Genomic DNA, 19,182 nt, shown 5'->3' with positions numbered 1-19,182 from the left:
GCAGATCAATATTTTTTATTTATTAAGCTTCAGTAAATAGGATTGTCCAGTGAACTGAACATACTTTGCTTTCATATAAATAAGGGGTCAAGGCCTTAATTTCCTTTTCTGACCTTTGCGATAGCTGAATTTTCATAAAATTTGATTTAGCACATAGCAGTCTTAGAGGACAGTATAAACGTACATTCCTGCAGTTTTTCCTTACACAATCTGTATTCAGAAATGTGAAAAAATACATCCAATGCAGTTTTAGAGTTTATTTTTCAGTGCATGCAGAATAAAACTTAAGAGAAGATACGAAGTAGTAGTGTAATGTCTAAGGCAGTGTTTGGCCTGGGGGGGCAATAACTACACTTGCTGTGCTTTTAGGAGATTTTGACGTAAGATACTAGGAATCTCTTTATTGGCCCTTGTGTTTCTGGCCATATCTAATTCAAGAGTAGATACTGGGCGTTCTGGGAGGGACACCTGAACTATAGCAATTTTCACAGAATGTATGATTTGTAAGGGGTTGTATACATTGTTGAGATACTTTCCCTCTGACATTTTACTCTCTCCTGCATGAAGCACATCTTTGTGAATGGGAAGTCTGGGCCAAACTACTGTTCAAAAATTCTACTTAAGTCTATTATGAAGGAGTTTTCACACACCTGACAAAAATATTCCCAGGGCTCTGTGTTTATGTTTTCTTTATCACACTAAGTGCTGATGCAATTACACTTCAACCCAGAGTGTCCCAATAACCGAATGACAAATGTACTTTTATCTCAGAAAATAGGATGAAGTGATATATTTCTCAGTGACTTGGTTAAATGAAAATTTATAGGTGAGCATATATTTAAAGAACTTGTGAAACAAAGACCAGATATTTTTTCGAAAGTGAATGCTAGGTTCAGGCTCCAGGACCAAGAGGAAATGAATGATTGATACCTAATAATCAAAACCATTTGCAGTACTGGGGATTGTTACCTCCTAGTGCACAGCCTTTCAATCTTTGCCTCTTTGATCATTCTCTCTGAACAGACCCCTGTTCCTAGTGCCTGTCCAACAATATCAGGAATTCATCAACGTTCTCCAGTTTCAAGTTACGAACTACTGCGTCAGAGTTTGTGCTACAAGCATTTTACAGGATGCTGAGAGCCACCACTGGGATGACTACAAAGCTTTTTATGAGGTGTGAGGTTAAGTTTACTGTGCCTCCCTTTTACAAAATGTGTTTTACTGTTTGCCAGCTCTCTGACTAATTAGAAGCATAAGATCAGCATTATTTTTACATAAAGATTATTGGAGTTTGCTATTTTGAAATATCTGTTATTGCAGGCAAATGTCTCTGTAGAAGTGGTGTAGGAAAGCGTAGTTATTTAAAGATTAGATAAATCATTACCATGTAGTGTTTGTGTCAATTGCTTAATAAAATATTGTGTGATGGGTTCAAGACATTTATATAGAACTTGGTAAAGAAGACACCGTCAGTTGAACTCTTCTTATAGAAAGTGTGACATACAAAAATGAAAGACAGCTATTTTTCTCCTGGAGATTTTTAATCTGATTCTTTGATTTTTACTTTCAATTGGTTCCCCTTTTTAGCTTTTGTGAGTAAAGGATGTAACAAAGTTAGGTGGACAATACTCCCCTTAGGCATTCAACAATGTATTTCTGAAATAACTAGTGTCATTTCACATGCATTTTGAAGTCACAGGTCTGCTTTTAAACTGTGATCCTAATGATTCTATGAAAAAAACCCCCTAAGGATCAAGTAAATTGTTATCATTTATCGGAGATTTTTCTTCATCTCAGTTAATGCAGACATAGACTGACATATACTGTTTAAAATTATTTTTACTTAATAAGTGAAAAGTATCGTATGATTTTTATCAATAGTAACTGAGATCCCCTGAAGTCCTGCCCTTCCTTATCTCATTTGCGGTATGAGAGAATTAGAGTGGTTTTGTTAAGCATTTTCGAGAATTCTTACATGAAAGAAAACTGTGTGATATGTGTATTCTACAGATGTAGTGTCAAAAGCTGCTGAGTCAGTGATAAACATCCATACTGGACAGGTGATGCAGACCTTAATATGAGTACTCTATCAAAATGCCCACCCCTAAAAGACAAGTAAATAAGTGTTTTACTTTTTTTTGAATGTGAGCCCAGGTGTCCTGAGTTGGTAAGAAAGTAAGAAATTTAGTGGCTCTTGGCAACTGATAAATCATGGTATGAACTTCAGTGTCTGCAGTCCTGTTTGTTAGTGACCCAGTAACTTATTCACCATCGAGGAAACCTAACTGTCAGAAATAGCTGCCTCAAGAAGAATATGGATTAACTAAACAATTTTGTCATAAACTGATCAGAACTGCTGTGTGTAGGAAGGGATGAAGAAAGCTGGTATCTCAGCTCCGTACACTTGCAGGACTCAAGGTGGAAGGTATGCAATTTTACATCTTGACTGTGCTGGTTTTGCTGGGCCATGGCCCAAGGACAGACTCTGATTTGCTCAGTGCCTTCAGGAGATATGATGCTGAGCAGCTGCTACATCCATGGCACTCTTCTAGGCATCCCAAGTGGAAGAGGTTGGCTTAAGACCTATTTCTTGTTACAGAGGCAACATCTGCTGAATTTGCTAGCAGTGAGAGGTGGCTCCTTCCAAGACCTCAGCTCTGCCTCTAAAGTCTTGCAGTAGTTGCTGAGCTTAGAAAACAAGAGTAGCTTGGAGCCAGGTGCCAGCAGACCTTGCCAGTCATCAAGAGCAGGCGCTGGTATGAGCTCCCCCTCTCTCAGTGGGAGCACTCTCGCACTTGTGCAAGTCAGAGGCTCATAGTCAAAAGCATCATGACCTTGCTTCTTTAAGGGGAAGCTGCACTTGGCGTTCTGCTTCTGCTTGTTTCCTGGGCAGTCTCGCTCTCAAACCTGGTTTAGGTCAGGACCCTCGCTACTCTTTCCCCTTCGCCGGCCAGATTTGAGTATTATATGCAACTGTACAAGATTCAGTCCTCATCTGTAACTCCCGAATGCAGTTTCATAAAGGGAAAATATATTCAATCCCATGTACTGCCACAAAACAAGCAAAACCTTGCCTGTCCTTTGGGTTTGTGTGCATGAGCAGGGCAGAAGGAAGAGGAAGAAACCCTTCTTTCCTCATTCTTGTATTGTACACTTAATTACAAACTAAATGGCAATCCTAGACTTCAGGGGTCACGTGAAGTTGCTGTCTTCTTTTTCCCCAGTAATACAGGACATTCAGGTGGTATTAGAAAGAATATGTGATAGCCTTCCTTTCCATTCCCAACTAGTGACATATTGACTGATAAAACTGCTTGACTTACTTGATGTGTAAGTCATCCAGAGGGAAGACAAAACCACTGAAAGACAAAGGGAAAAGGAGGAAGGGGCAGAGGACAGTGTCTGTGTTTGATTACACAGAGCTGCAGTTTCCATATTCATTTGTTTGTACAGTGGTAACATCTAAGGAGAACAAGATTGTTAGCAAATGGTTGTTACATTCTGTAAAAGAATTTTCTACACTGTTAAAATAAGAATAATGTATTTTAAAATATGTTTGGATTTCCATAACCAATTTCAGTACCTGCTCACCCGTCTGCCCTCTGAAGTGCCCCTAAACCAACAGTGGTAACCTCAATTAGAAGAAAAACCAAAAGACCAATTACGATTAGAGGGTAAACACAGAGATTATAATCACTGTGAGATCACAGAAAGTTTTGCATGTCTTTCAGGAAAGTTAAGCAGAGATTTTGTGAGGTGCAAGGAGTAAATCTGTGGTAATGTGGGGTCTGAGCAGAGCTGTAAGTGCAGTTCTTGTTCAGCAGAGTCTGAGCTGCCAGAGAGTGAAACTCCCTGGGTTCAGGATCTCACTGGTAGAGTGCACTGAACACCCACTGTGCCACGGGGCCAGCTTTCCAGATTACATTTTCGAACTGAGCTTTTAGTGTAGCAGACATCTGCTTAGCTTTGGGAACTTCTGTTTTCTAATAGTCAAAGAATAAAGAATTGTCTGTTCAAAGATAATATTGAGTGGCTTATGTAATAAAGCGCAGCTGCTTGTTTCCTGATATAAAAGCTAAATAAAAGCTCACATCTGTTTGTATTATACGGAGCCTGCAAAAATAGCAGATGTTTACCCATAGAATTGTCTAGAAATGGCAACAAATAGAAAAACAGGTCGGAAAAGGGGAGTCGATCTCATCTAAATCTTCAGCAAAACTGTTGCTTCTGCACTGGAGGTATGATGTTAGAAAAGGTGTATTACTCAATTTAGTGCTTTAAATTAAACAAAGTGGAGAAAATCAAGCCATTTGTGTTTGTAGTTACATAGTTAACTAGTAAAACTCACCAATGTGCAGTTACTTAAAAAAATAAATAGCCTACGTTACAAAGTCAGTTTAGAATTGTATTTCTGATTAAGTTTTTGAAAAAAATGAAGTTTTTTTTTTAAATTAAAGATACAACCAAAATAAATTAGCTCACAGTAGGCATTCAAAGTAATTTATTTTTTACCTGGTAAGTTCTTCTGTAACAGTTGAAATATTTTTGCAAAGAAAGAGAAATATTAGTAAGATGTTTGTAAGGTAGAGTTAGACTTTTATTTCTGGCTAAGTTCTACTGCAATGTACCTCAAGACTAGTCATGGTAATATTATATAACAAAACCAGGTTTAGAGAATTGTTTTAGCACTTGAGTTATGCGAAGTTATGAAGTTATGAGTTAGAGTTATGAAGTAAACTTGTACTTGCTTATGATGATGTTTCAGTATTTCATGCAATAATACTGTAATTTTATTTCATATAAGAAAAATAGCATATTATTTTAGTATGTCCATAATTTTATTAGGTCCATTTTTGGTCAATATAAGATAATCCTAGTTTACCTCTGTCGAAACACTTGTCAAGTACTTGATTGTTCAAAATACCAGAGTTATTGTTTGCAGTTTGTTGGTTGAAAGAAATATGCTTAAAACAGTTATAAGACGTCCATGGTTGTATGTACAAGGAAAATCAGGCATATAGTTTTCTTTCACAACTTATCTGTGTTAAATTTTTCTCCTTTGCATTAGTGAAACGTGGAAAGTTTGACAACTTAGTGATTTGTTTGTTTTTTTTTCCTAAATGAGATTTCAGAGATTCCTATGCCAATCATAAATTTAATGCCTAGAGCAGTGGTCACAAGTTTGGTACTTTGGTACTTTTCTTCTCTGTCATAATTTAACCACTTTTTAGTATAAAAAACACTTCAAATATTATGGCAGAGAAATACTGAATAATGACAATTTCCAATAGTCTGCTAATGTGGTGTGTTTAAACAGAAGCCAGATTACTTTGTTTTATAATTATTAGAGAATGGCTATCAAACTCTTAGAGTGTTTTAAAAATCACGGGGTGGTTTTATATTTCTCATAATTATAAAATGTCAGCAAATTCTTAAAGTATTCCTCAACTCCATTGGAATGTGGGAAGTGAAGATTCAAGTCTTTGTTCTGATACAGCTTCATCACAAGGCTATCTTCAGAATAGGTATTAGTTTAAATATTTAAAGGTGAGTTGAACTGTGTACTTACAGATACTACAGATTAATCACTGTGATTTTGACTCCTTTGGATTTATCTCTGTGTCTTATAGAGGTGATTCTGTATAGACAATGAAATATTAATACCAATCCAGATTCCTTCGCTGGAAATATTTAATTTCAGTGAGTTACCATTATGAGATGAAAAAAATACCCAACTAAAAAAATCTCAGTATCTCTTATTACCAGTTTAATTGTTCAGTTGTTATTTTTTTCTATTCCTGTTGCCTAAGTTTCGTAATCATGGTTATGTGTGGCATTGGTGAATCTGGGGGAAAACATGCTTAAGTGGTTACATAATTATTTTCTTTCAAGGACACAGAAACTGTTATATTAAATTCATCTGACTCTTATAGTGAGTACAGAATACCGTATATGTTTTCAAACTACACTTGTAACACTATGAGTTTTGAGAACAGGTTAATAATTAAGGATTTAAGAGGTCAAATGCTGTGGTTTGGTTTTGTGGCACAACCCTAGTTTTGTAACTGAAATGGAACACATGTTTCCTGGCTAATAAAGATGTTTCATATCTTGTCAAGGACCATCTTTTGGTCATCGTGTACCTGAAACTTCAGCTGTTTCTCTTCAGATTTAATTAATTAGATTTACAGAAATTAAATTGACATTTTGGAAGGTGTGTTTTTATTATTTAATGTGTGGTGGTTTTGCCAGGGGGAAAGATGCTCATTCTCTGTCCAGATGTGGCATTACTTCTGCTGTGCTCTTCATCATGATCTGTGGACTATTCTACCTCCCAAGACAGCCCAGGAGATTCTTACAGATGTACTAGAGCAATCTTTGGCGATGCTGTCCTCCAGATATTGTCAGGCCTGCCCCAGTTACAAGAGAACACCACAAATCAGGTAATGATTATATATTTAATGCATACTTTTAATGGATAAAATAAGTAAATCTTGGTTTTCTGTTACGCACTGTTTTGATTCAGATTTAGATGTTAATGAACACAGCAGAAGGGGTAGGCACAATTTATGTATTTTGATGTTCATTTTAATTCAATATATTTTGTATATTTAAGTGTATTTGGTAGTCATATACTAAACCACGCAGAATCAAGACCTCTTTCGAACTCTTGGTGAAATTGTTCCATAAACTGCTTGATTAGTTTGAAAGCCTCATGAACAGTGCCCTGAGAAGTGGTGGTGCAACAAAAAATGTGGGCAGATTTGGCAGCATCAAGATTAGAAGTCAAGCCCTTGATTCATGAGGAAAACTCCATGTGTTCCAATGGAATGTGAGTTTTCTTTTCATAGGGCTTTTCAAATCAAAGAGCTGTGAGGTCGCATCTGAAGTTTTGCCAGAATGAAGCCAGTGCAGAAGGAGAGAGGAGGAAAAGACCATTCCTTCTGCTGTCATTTTAGGAAATACAAAGCTGGACGTTCTCGTTGGGATTCTTGTGTTTTGCCAGAGTGGAGGGTCTCATTAAGGAATACTGAAGCAGGTGCCTCGAGGTGGAAGCTTACCCTACCACCATCCTTTCTCTTTCTATCCATTGTCTTGTTTTACTGAAGATATCAGTGTATTTCTCATCCTGCCCCTTTGCTATGTATCTTTCTTTACATGATTATGTTCCTCTTTTTAGATTTTGAAATTGATGTAGTCTGTGGTGGCCATGCAAGTTAAAAACTTAACCGCTTTTCATTTTTAGGAGATGACGGACCCTCAGCAGAGATATGGTCTCTGTGAGCTAGGAGTTATGTGCTGTCAACCTAAGTTTTATTATGAAAAGAAGCAGTGTCATGGAAGCTTAAGTAATTTGCAGAAGTTCACAGTCTTGGAATAATTGGGAAAAACCCCAAAGTTTTATTCTGCGTGTCAGAATACCTGTTTGCATGGTCTATTCCTGAACTAATTGACCATGATTAGGCCCTTCTGTACTTCAGTACAGAGAGGTGTCCTGGAAACTTTTCTGGAAGTTTCTTGGAAAAAAAAATGCCCTGATATATGAATATTTATTGATACAGTATTTCTTAAGCATAGTATTAGTCAATTCTGTAATAATTTGCTTCAAAATACTGAACAAGAGAAAACTTTTTACACTCATTTTGTAGAGAAGCTGTTTTATTTAGTAAAGCGATTCTTTGTCACTAAGTGAATAGAACAATCCAGTCATGCACCACTGAAAAAAACAATTTTTAATCAATAACAATCAGTATTTTTTATCACAGAGGTTTTATGTTTTGGGGGTTTTTTTATAGTACTACTTTGGGGTAGGGAGTGTCTTTTCCCCCAACGGTTCTTGGAATGTTAGAGATCTGTTCTGTAATATAGACAAATGTCTGTTCATGTGTGTTTGCCTAGATGTTCCACAAATAAGATGATCCTTAAAAATGCAGACAATAGCATATGCATCCATTGGCTTTTAAATACTAAGGTTTTTTTTTCAGTCCAACTTCATGCTCACCATATATTTTGTGTTATCCATCTGTTTCCTGCATGTTCTGTGTCAGCACAGTCCTGTGAGATTATGTCACTGTAGTTCAGGTTCTTGCTATCGTTTAGGCCAATGGCTTGTGGTGCTCTGCCAACCAGTATCAACAGACAACAGATTACTGGCTCAGGCACGTTCTGTATCGTAATATGTTGCCTGTCAGTTAAAAGTTTTGCAAATGGAAGGTTTAGTTCACTTGTCGTTACTATGTTACTCCACCTGGGTTTGAAAATAGATATGTATATTCTAATTATACTTTATCATAAAGCAAGCTACATTTATTTTTATTTGGTTGTAGTTTAGAATGTAAGTTGTTCCTGCCTAGTGGCATTGTCCTTTGGAAGAGGAAATCTCCGTATTTCTTAAGTCTTCTTTTGACTAGTTTCAGTAACAACTTCTCTGTGGAAACACTGTATTTTTAAAAGCGTAATGGATTTAGAAATCCTACACCACTGGTGGAGGATGAAATTTGAAGTCCATGCTATGATTTAAGTATTTCATATTGTCAGAGGAAAGCTGTGTTTCACTGCAATATACCACAGTCCTAATGTCCTAAGTAATGTTTTCACTTGCCCTCCATCACCCATTACAGAATTGATATTGCAGCCATTTTGATGTCCACTGAAGATATGCTTTGGTCAGTCTGCAGCTCTGTAGAGGAGTTTCTGAACCCACGTGAAGACAGAGATCTCAAGATCTATAAAATACATAGCCACTGCAATAGTCTGCTCTCTGTGCTGGCTATTTTAACTTCACCACTGAAGAATTTGTATGTGTGAGTATGAAAGAAACATTCAACTTGAGATAAAATTGGTTATTGAGCTTACATGGATAGATCTAAAAGGTGACTAACTGCGTTGAAGTACAAATGCAATCTATAGTTGACATAGTTGACACAGTTTCATTACCTTTGGCCATTTCTTGATATGGTCGTGAACTTCCTTGGTCTTACCTGAAGCTCAGTTATAGCTGCTGGGCTTTTAATAGCTTTGGATCAAACTCCTGTGCTGCACATCTTTTAGTCTGGTGATAATGCAGACCATAATGAATGTCTGGTTCGATGTCTTCTGTAACACAAGCAATAGAATTTCATTAATAATTACTGTCCCAAATTTGTGATTCACTGTTCAGTTAGGACACATTTTGTTGGAAACACATTCTTACCAGTCTGAAATTACCATCTGGTTACATGACCAGTGTGCTTCAACACATATTAAACACAGTTTAAAACAGAAAGGGTATAAAATGCCTGTCTTTATAAAATTATGTCTTCACGAGTCACAGCTGTAAACAAAAGGATGTTATTTGCACTGCAGTTGGGCCCGAGACTTTCATTGCTTTTTCATGCTAAAAGTTTTGCTGGAGTTTGGGGTAAGAAACAAGACAAAGTGAGATCTCAAATTGAAATAAAAAAAAACAAAAAAAAAACCCCCAAAAAAACCACCTAAGAGAGCCAAATCCTATTAAACTGGCTTTTATTTTATTACTCTAAATAAGAGCATTCTGGGTAATGCTAATGGTACTATTAGGAGGGTGGTGACCTCCTGCATTTAAGCTTCTTTAACTAAATATTTTTTGTCACGTGGGCTCATTTTGGTGTTTGTGGGCTCTGAGGAACATGTGAAAGTGGATTGTACTGGATGTTTGATCTTATATAATGCAGGCTTATGAAAAAATAGCAATTAAGGAGGTGATTTATGAACAGATTAGGTAGTCCTGCTGTGGAATGGACACTGTGGAAGCTGTAACTGCTTCTGCTGTCGATTTTGACATTTCATCTTTTCTGTAGGAAAGACTGTATAATGATGGACTAAAATAAATACATAGCGTAGTCTGTTCCTTTTAGCTATTCTAGTTTCCTCCATTAATCCATACTGTTTACCGATTTATCTGTACCTGGAACCATAAAAAATTTGTGTTACTTTGAGAACTGGCTGAGTCTCAGAACAAAGTGCCAGTGGAAAGAGTGAGGCAGCATATTTTGTGTGTTATGTAAAGTGCTACAGACTGACAAATTTGTCATATAGGTTTCATATTTAGGGATATAAATTTCAGTATCCTAATTTGCTTTTCTAGAAATCAAAAACTTGACATGTGCAGGATGTAGCAGCTCATTTAATTTAATACAAAGTACTCTGCAAATCATAACCAAAATCTGGCATCTTTGTTTAAGAAGAATATGAAAATGTTGTACTTTGTTATATAGTTACAAAAATAATATTCACACACACACCCCCAAAAAAAATTGTTAGAGAGGTGATGCTTGGTTTTGTGTAAATAAAAAGGGATATTCTTTATGAATGTGTATCCAGAACTTCTGTTTTCAAAACCTGTGAGACTCTGTTATCAAAGTAGTTCTTTCATATTGTGTGTTTCATTACAGCCAGAATTTGTCAGGTAACCTAACTCAGTGTCCAGAATACAAAGAAAAAACAGATTTACCGAATTAGCTTCTTGAACGATTGTGTCCAATTGGAAACACTCTCATGTATGGAATTTTAGGTTGAATTCCAAGGTCTGTTATTTACTGAATTGTGCACAGTTCATCACGTTAGGAATCTATCAATAACAAATTCAGAAGTTATGCCTGATTTCAAAGGAATACTAATCCTTCATCAGTTCTCTTTACAATTACAGCTGTATAATCAAAATCTCCATCTGTTAGCTTGGCTCTGTATCTTTCAAAACTTTGGTACAATTAACTGGAAGTGAAATAAAGATTTTTCTTTTAAATCTATCATGCTCTCTTTTGGTACTAGAAGATTTCCCTGCAGGGGCTAGGTTTAAATTAATCCTTAGATGGTTCAGGAAGGTTTTGTGTAATCATAAAAGCAGTGATGACAGAACATTGTTTTCCAGGAGTTCTCTAATAATAGGACTGGCTCATTTCCAGCTTACTAGAGATGCTATATTAACTATTGCTTCCAGCGAATTACAATTATTCAAAACTCTTTATTATGTTGTTGAAATGCAACAAAATAGTAGGGGTACTGAAAAATTAATAATATTCTTAACTTCAAATAGGGTGATTTTGGCATATGCTTTCTCCTTCCTAATTCTGTGATCAAATGTTTTGCATTCTGCTGTCACTCAAGAGTTTCTTGTCTGTGTGACAAGGCTGCTTAGACCCTGTCCTAAGTTCACCTATGAATCTTGGGTTATCAGGTTTTACTACTCACCCATTGTTCTGTGCTTCATTCTCCTCCACCTTTCTCTGGCCTTCCTGAAGTAGCTTCAGTGTTATAGAAATGCTGGTTGGAACGGACTGCTTGAGGTCACCTAGCCCAACCTTCTGCTCAAAGGAGGTCAATCACCAAGAGTAGTCAGACATGACTGTGTTAGCTCACCCACATAAACCTCCAGGAACCAAGCTTTTACAGTCTCTGTGGGGAAAGTTGCATCACAGCTGTACTGCCTTAGTGCAAGGTATTGCCTGATACCTGGTGTGAACCTTCAAAGCTGCTGGCTGTGGCTTGCTGCATCATGCCAGCCCCCACTGAGAAAGGTTTGTCACTGTTGTCTTTGTAATTACCCTTTGGGTAGTTGTAGGCTGCCATGACATGACTCCACTCTCTAGCCACCTCTTCACCAGAGTGAGGGAGCCTAGGTCCCTCAACTTCTTGTCATAGGTGATGCAGTCTCGTCTTTTCCAGTTTCCTCACATCCTTCTTGGGCTGTATGCCAAACACTGCAACAGAATATTCTAGGTAAGGACTAGCTGTTGCCAAGTTGATGAAGCAAGTCAGTGTCTTTAGTTTGCTTGCCATACTTATGGATTCTAGTGACAATACCCTCTTGCCTTGTATTCAACGCCCTTCTGGCCATAAACCCCAGGCTTGGGTAGGGTCGGTACTCAGTCAGTCTCTCCCCAGCCTACCTTAATATAATTCTGTGGATGGGGCAAAAAGTTGTACTTTATCTCAGTGAACTTTGTGAGTTTCTGTTGGCCCAGTCATCTGTGACTTGGCACTCTGTTTGTTTTACCTACTGTGCCCACTTCCCCCACTACAGTGTTACCTGCAGGTGTCCTTAATGTGTGTTCTGTCTGCCTTGCTGTTGTTGAGCAGCAGTCTCCCCAAAACTACCAGATGTTGCTATTTTCTTGCTGCTGACCCAAACCTCTGAAAAAAGAGGATTTTCATCTCTCAGAATTCCAGTCATCATAGTCTTACTGGCAAGGCTGTTGTCAGTTATGCAGTTCCAGTAACCGGGGTTTTGTGCAGTGGATCTAACAGTTTCAATGCTGCTTGTGGATTTTGTAGGAGAAACCAGTACTGTTCTTCATTTATGTTTTTTTACAGAATGAAAGCCAGGAGAAGCAGGCTGTCAATGTGCAGTACAACAGAACCATTTATGACTTCAGAGTAGACACTGTCTTCTGCACGAGGTTGAAGGTTGCTCAAGTTGGAGCAGATCCATTCTTGTGCTTTTCTCTATATCCTTTAATCTTTTGTCCTGTGTAGGAGATGACAAACTTTCTGCTAGGGAAGATCATAATGAGTAAGGTGGATGCAACTTTTTGTGGTTTTATACTATGAATTATTGTATCTTACTTTCCTAACAAGAAATCAGGTGAATGACTTAAATGCTGAGAGAAGAATGTAAAGATTCTATTGGTAAAATTGCTGTCTATTGGGTAAAAATATCTGTCATTCAATTTTAAAAACTGAAAGTGTTTCTCTTGATTTTCATATGTAAGGGTTGTAATTCATGAAGTTGCTTTGTAGTGATGTTTATTCCGTATTCAGAGCTAAATCCTTCAAAGTCTACAAGGAAATATCATTAGGATGTATCTTGTTGGCATCTCATTTTTTCACACCTGCACTGAGGCTTACAAGATGAGTTCTCACCTTGTCACACTCTACTGAAGAATAAAACTACTATAACTTTGGACTTTTGCTGGAGTATTAAATACTTTCACAGATTCTATCCACTGCTTTGAGACTATAGGCAGCTGCTTTAACATAACTTGTAGTCAAAATAAATTTCCTACTAGCTATTATTATACTTCTGTCAGAAGAATAGTTGAAAAACTCTCTGGAACAGAGTTGGGGTTCCCTGGCAAGAATTACATAGCCAGCAGTGGACACTGAGAAATTCTGGCACCAGATTTATTGTGTTATCCTTTGACACTTGATTATTATTTTTTTCACAGTATTAGAAGTTACTCTAATATTTAAGCAATAAGCACTCAGATTATCTCCATCTCAGTTTAAAAATTCTTGTAGAGGTTTTGTTATAAGCCTTAAGAGTCCAAAAGTCTGCCCTGTGCTTGTCCTTAGGAGACAGCTAAGAAACCATACTTAACAAGCTGCTTTAGCCCTGAAGTCCTTCAAACAGTTCATACCCTATCAGTAGACAAGATGCTGCCTTTTTGTATTACATTACTACCCAAAAAGGAGAACTTAAGTTAGAAAATAATTATTTTAAAGACGGCCATTCAAACACTGTGAGAAAATTAGAGAAAAAAAAATCTTACTATCTCTCATCTGCTGAAATATTTTTCTAGCTTAAGTTCTCCTTTTTCGATATTACAATCTCAGCTTTATTTTTAATCTTCAAGTTTACATGAATTCACAAAGAGCACAAGTTCACAATGTGCTAATCCTTCTGCTCAGATATTGCTTACTCTAAGATAATTTTGAAGTCTGTAGTAAATTCTTCCTATGATTTTGGTTTAATAGTAAAATTAATTTCCAAATAAATCACCCTATCTTTTGAAGAAGCTCAGAAGCTATACACCTGCCTTTCTTGTTGAAAAAATGTAATTCTCTCTCTTCGTTCATATGGGGTCTTACAGGCAGACAGTTGCCTCACAGACACGTAGCTACACTTGTAAATTGCTTGTATGCAGCTGTGAAAAAGAGTTAAAAAGTAGTGTTAAATAATTAAATGGCAGAACACACGTGCTATTAATGCCATAGTGACAAAGCATCCTGTAAGAAGGAGGAGATTTTACTTTTTAGGTTAGAGGCTCCTGAAGGCTGTATTCGAATGGGTTTCTATTACGTCTCCACTTCTGTTTAGGTCCACTTTCACTGTTTCCGTGTTTGGCTGTGGCTTTTTTCATATCTTGTACAAAGATTCTCTTGTCCTGCAAAAGTCCTTAGGTCTTTTCCTGAGGTATTTCTAAATGTCCTTCTACTCTTACTGCAATAGAAAGAGTATTGACTCAAAAGTGGGAATGACATTGAATCACTCCAGAAAGTAAAGCAAATATACCATGAATGAGTTCTGTAGAAGTGGCATCTTTAAAGGTAGTTATCGTCTTTATCTAACTTAGAAAATCCCAGCCGTGATACATAAAGAAACAAACTTCAGAGAAGGAAAGTTATTAAGATGAAAAATTCACAGCCAAGAAAGCTGAAAAGTAATGTGCAAAAGAAGTGATAATTGATTATGGCTTGTGGGGGATGGCTATAACAGACTGTGTCCTCTCAGCTGGAATTGTATTCACTGCAAGTGAGAGCAAAAAGGGAAGAGGCCAAGGAGCATCCGTTCCTATCACACGTTATTGCAGCTGTGTAGTGGCTACAGAATTGTACAGATACTGATACATTTATTTATATTTATATAAATATATAATAATTAAAGTAAAATATTAAATTCTATAATCCTGTTTGTATAATTATAGGTATTTATAAACATATAATATCATTAGTTAACAAAAATAGTTAATTTTTAGTACCAGTGGATTGGACATACCTGATTTTTGCCTCTCCCATCATTTAGGTAAGAGAAGTAATGCAGAAGTGGCATAAAACTAGTTTATCTAATTCTTTGCCAGTCTTTATACTTGAAGACAGCATTTTTTTCAGGCAGTATTCTATTTCTCACAAGCCAGTGAAGGTCCAAAGCTTCTGGTTCACATTTTTGTCAGTTTAATCCAAAGTATATACATCCTTGTATGTTATTCAAATGAGAACCGTTATAATTTTGAAAGATATTTTACTTATGATAAAAGTGTTGATAATATGATGCGTGTATTATGCAGAAAGAAAAGAGCTATAGAAATGAATGACTGAAAGCAAAGGAAATTGCTTATTCCATGCATTTTCAAACATAGTTTGAAAACGCACTATATAGGAATAAAAATATGAAGCATACTGCTTTAACGGTGCTATCAGTGCTAGATACCAAGGTTCAAAGAGTGAAAGCAAATAAGATACAGAATGAAAGTTTTAACAGTACATAAGATAAATAAATTTGAAATTACTTGCGCTCATACATGTATTAATACTATTTATCTTAAAGGTATTTTTTGTCTTCTAGTTACATACATAAATATATATATTTAGTACTAGTGATCCAAAGAGATTTTCAGTCTTCCATGTAATTTAGAAGTGTTTGGTTTTTTTCAGGACATTCCTGAACAATTCTGATGAACATCTTCCTCAAGATTTTTCAGAAGTCTTTTACCATCCATTACACTGGTTATTTTTCATACAGTCATCATGTTCTTCCTTACTGAAGTGAGTATCAGAAATCGATGGTTTTAAAAGTATCAGCAGATGGTCAGTATTAATCAAATACTGTTACAACATTTTGAGAAGAGTGTATCTGAATAAATATCTAATTAATATTCTGATTAAAAAAACAGAAACATTTTCTAAATTCATTGCAGATTTCTTTAAACTTTAAGATTCTCAGAGAAAGGTCATGCTGAAAGCAGTCTACTGTGTAGCTTTTTGCTAATCTTTCTGTTTGATATTTGAATAATCTGTAAGGTTTTCTTTCTTTAGTTAAAGGGTATATAGCTCTTGACAATAATGTGTTTCAGCACAGTTGCTGTTTTGAAAGACTTGTAATTAAAGAGAGGATAATGAACGTATGCCTCTCTGTTTATGATTGCTGGTCAAAAAAACCCCGTTTGATATATAAATAACTCATTGAAAAATATCCTGCTTGATCGTAGTTGATTTTTTAGGAGATTATTGCATGATTAGAGGCAAAAGCTTAATTTCTTTTTCTGTATCACTGCATATAATGACAAGTTTCATATGAGATATATGTTACCAGCTGTGCTGTCATTCCCTTTCTAATTTTGAACCTGAAGCACTCCCACACCAGTGTAGATCTTCTCCTAACCCCTTCACCTCCTCCTCCTCTTCAACAGTTATTTCCTGGGAGATTTTCACTCTCCATTTTCATGAAGACCTGCTTTTGTGAGTCACTATTTTGTTTTCTGAGAAAGAATGTTTATATTTTGGAGGAATACATTGTCATAGGAGTGGTGACCTATTGATGACCAATGTACTGTGGATTTATTACCCCTTATCTTGTACGCACAGTATGTTGTACCTTGTACTTCACAATATCTTCCCTCTGATTTTGCCCCATGCTACACAAAACATGCTGATTTCTCTCCATAGCCTTCACTCCTGACTACATGTCCAGTAGCACTGTTATCTCTTCCCTGGTGCCTCTGATAACTGCCAAACCAGAGGCAATAATGCTGTGACTGAATCAAAGTTGTGTGGTTGGCTAACCAAAGTGCCAAACAGAGTGGGTAACTGTTGAATTCAGAATGTGTCCTTTTCCCTGCTTGAAAGAGTAATTTCAGTTTTTCTGAAGCTTGAAAGATCATGTGTTTTTACCTCTCAGTTGAGCCTGGAGGAAATTTGCCATTGGCTTTTTAAGTTATGCATGGGTGGAGAGAAAGGAGAGGAGGAGGGGGGCTATAGGAGAGGGAATGACTGCATGATCAATTAAAAAGGGATCTACTCTATTTCTGGGAACATTTATGCTTCATTAAGGACTTACTGTAGAAAAGACTATAAGCTTTTTGATGCCCTAATCCAAGGCCAGTATTCAAAATTTAAATTATGCTGCGAATTATGAGTTGTAGAAAATGGCTTCACAAGTGAGTACCCTCTGCTGTGTAAAAAATACTTAAAGGAAATGCTGGTGCTATTTCAGTCTGACACGATTCTCTTTTTCGAAGTGGAATTAGGATTTTACAGATGCTATTTCGGACATATTTGTCTTGAATAAGTAGCATAAAACTATTCCAGAGCTATCCAGCATTTACATATTTTGCCATTGTGAAAGGTGAGATAATATACATCTTCTTGATCACCAAATGGGAAAGGGAGGAGTCCAAAAGAAAGCATATCTCTAAGTTACGGTTAGTGTACCTGTGTGAGGATGTTCCGGGTATATGAAGCTATGTATCCTGTCCTGGTGATAATGAGTAAATTATGTGAGTAAAGTGCTTTATGTTTTCTTTTAACAACACATCGTTCAGCTGCTCAGAAAAAACAATTAAAGATCCTGTATGTAATGAAGTAGTTTGAGGGACATATTCTGAGGTGTTCATGTGTTTTTATTGGTTTTGCACTGTATATTTATGTCATGGAAGCTTTTCTTTCTTGAAATACTGTATTTGCAGTATTAGCAAGACACATTATGTTAAAGTATTGCAAAAGTCTATTTTTAGAGCATCCTAATTCTTCCTGAATAGTTTTATTGTTTTACTTCTTGCATCTAATAAAAATGTGTGTTCACTGTCCGTAACAAACTTGGAAGCACAGGCCATTATACACCTCCCAACTGTGGCCACCTAATTTTTAACAGAAGACTCTAACCTGGCATAAATATGCATGTTAGGTATTTGCTTTTCCTAAGCATGGTATTTCAAGACAAAATTTTGTTAGTTCCTGAAATTATTTTGTTTACAATTTTACTATTTAAGCAGATTTACTACATTATTTTTCATGCCTAAAAATGTCTACTGTCTGTTTTCTTATATCTATTTGACTTCAACATCTTTGTCAATGTGGTTAACAAGAACTTACGTTAATGTTTATTTGCCTTATAAAGTCTTGAACTTACCATTTGAAGTTTTCTTTTTTTCTGTCTGGGATACCAACCAAAATAACATAGCTGGTTATTAAATTAAATAATTGCTGATAATTTATATTACAGGTTTTTTTAGTGGTAATTACGATTCATTTGTTGCTTTATTTGGGGTTTATAATCATACCATTTGCAAATCAGAGTTCTGGGTTTTTTTTCCTTCACTGTACAAAACTGAACATTTATATGTGTGATATTTATATGTACTTCACCTTTTGTCACTTTTTATGAGGCTAGTCTTATTTTCACTAGTACTGAGCTATGAGGATGGGAGAACATATGCCTCTCCATATGCACGTTACAAAACTTCTCAGTGCATTTATTGGTGCTAGCTTCATGGCTGTAGGGAATATCTGCTATATTTTATTTTTCCTCCAAGTGAGTCACACCATTGTACATTTCAATTTGCAAGAGGCTTAAAGAGCCAAGAACTGGTGTATATTACAACATGATAACTTCCCATCTGGTCAATGACAGACAAGTTTTATTTCAACTCAAATATTCTAAAAATGGCATTTATTTCTAAAGTAATTTAAAATATTGTCCTTCATAAATCTAAGTGACCAAACTTGTCCCTTTTCCTACATTTTGAAGACAATGAATGACCTTATTAGATATGATAATGTGGCATTCAAGGGAGAAAGAAAATGAAACTGGCCCATGTATTTTAGCTGAATTAGCAAAGCGTTGAGTTTGCCTTCAGCCACAGCACTAATTCTAGTATGAATACAGTAATTGTTTTAATTTAAACGTTAATTACTAGCTACTCTTAACATGTGTTAGAGTTTATATAATCTGTAGCTAATCTTGAACACACAGAAATGAAGATAATACTATGAAGAACTCAGAGCCTTAATGTTGAAAGTTTGAATGCAAGATGTGTTTTAAATATGGAAACTTTATTTTGGCTGCAAGTTTTGTCAGGATCTAAATGTACACATGTATATATTTTTGATAAATAATATCAGAATCTAGTATGCACTTAAATGGAAAAATGTAATTGCTAAGCCAGTGTTACGTCATCATGTGTAAATCACAAAAGCTGTACGTAGGATTTCATGGCATGTACATTGCTATTAACTCATAGGTATTTGCTTTACTGTTAAAACCCCTAAAGCTGTGCTGTGTAGAATCCTTCTTTATGAAAACGGCTATTACAGTATTAACTGTGAAGTTTTGACATAAGTGCACAATGTGAAGGTCCTGCTGGGAAATGGGATTATGGAAGCTTGGTTTCCTTAGGTTACTTCAAGGTTGTCCTGCAAGTTATGTGGCATACTGCTTTTCTGGTAATG

At 36.2% G+C, this 19,182-nt stretch overlaps 1 protein-coding gene across 2 annotated transcripts in view; it reads left to right on the top strand.

The window, feature by feature from the left end:
• Positions 1–19,182, top strand: part of KIAA0825 (KIAA0825 ortholog) — a 252,855-nt gene that overhangs the window by 87,289 nt on the left and 146,384 nt on the right. For both annotated transcript variants that reach the window (XM_056325815.1, XM_056325816.1), the window contains 4 exons: positions 1,024–1,174; positions 6,253–6,443; positions 8,622–8,804; positions 15,391–15,501. In XM_056325815.1, coding sequence (XP_056181790.1) covers positions 1,024–1,174; positions 6,253–6,443; positions 8,622–8,804; positions 15,391–15,501 — 636 coding nt within the window. The remainder of the gene's footprint in view (positions 1–1,023; positions 1,175–6,252; positions 6,444–8,621; positions 8,805–15,390; positions 15,502–19,182) is intronic.

The sequence above is a fragment of the Falco biarmicus genome, chromosome Z, assembly GCF_023638135.1.
Source record: "Falco biarmicus isolate bFalBia1 chromosome Z, bFalBia1.pri, whole genome shotgun sequence".
Classification (NCBI taxonomy): Eukaryota; Metazoa; Chordata; class Aves; order Falconiformes; family Falconidae; genus Falco; species Falco biarmicus.
Note: the sequence above shows the minus strand (reverse complement) of the source record. Positions and strands in the feature narration are given on the sequence as shown.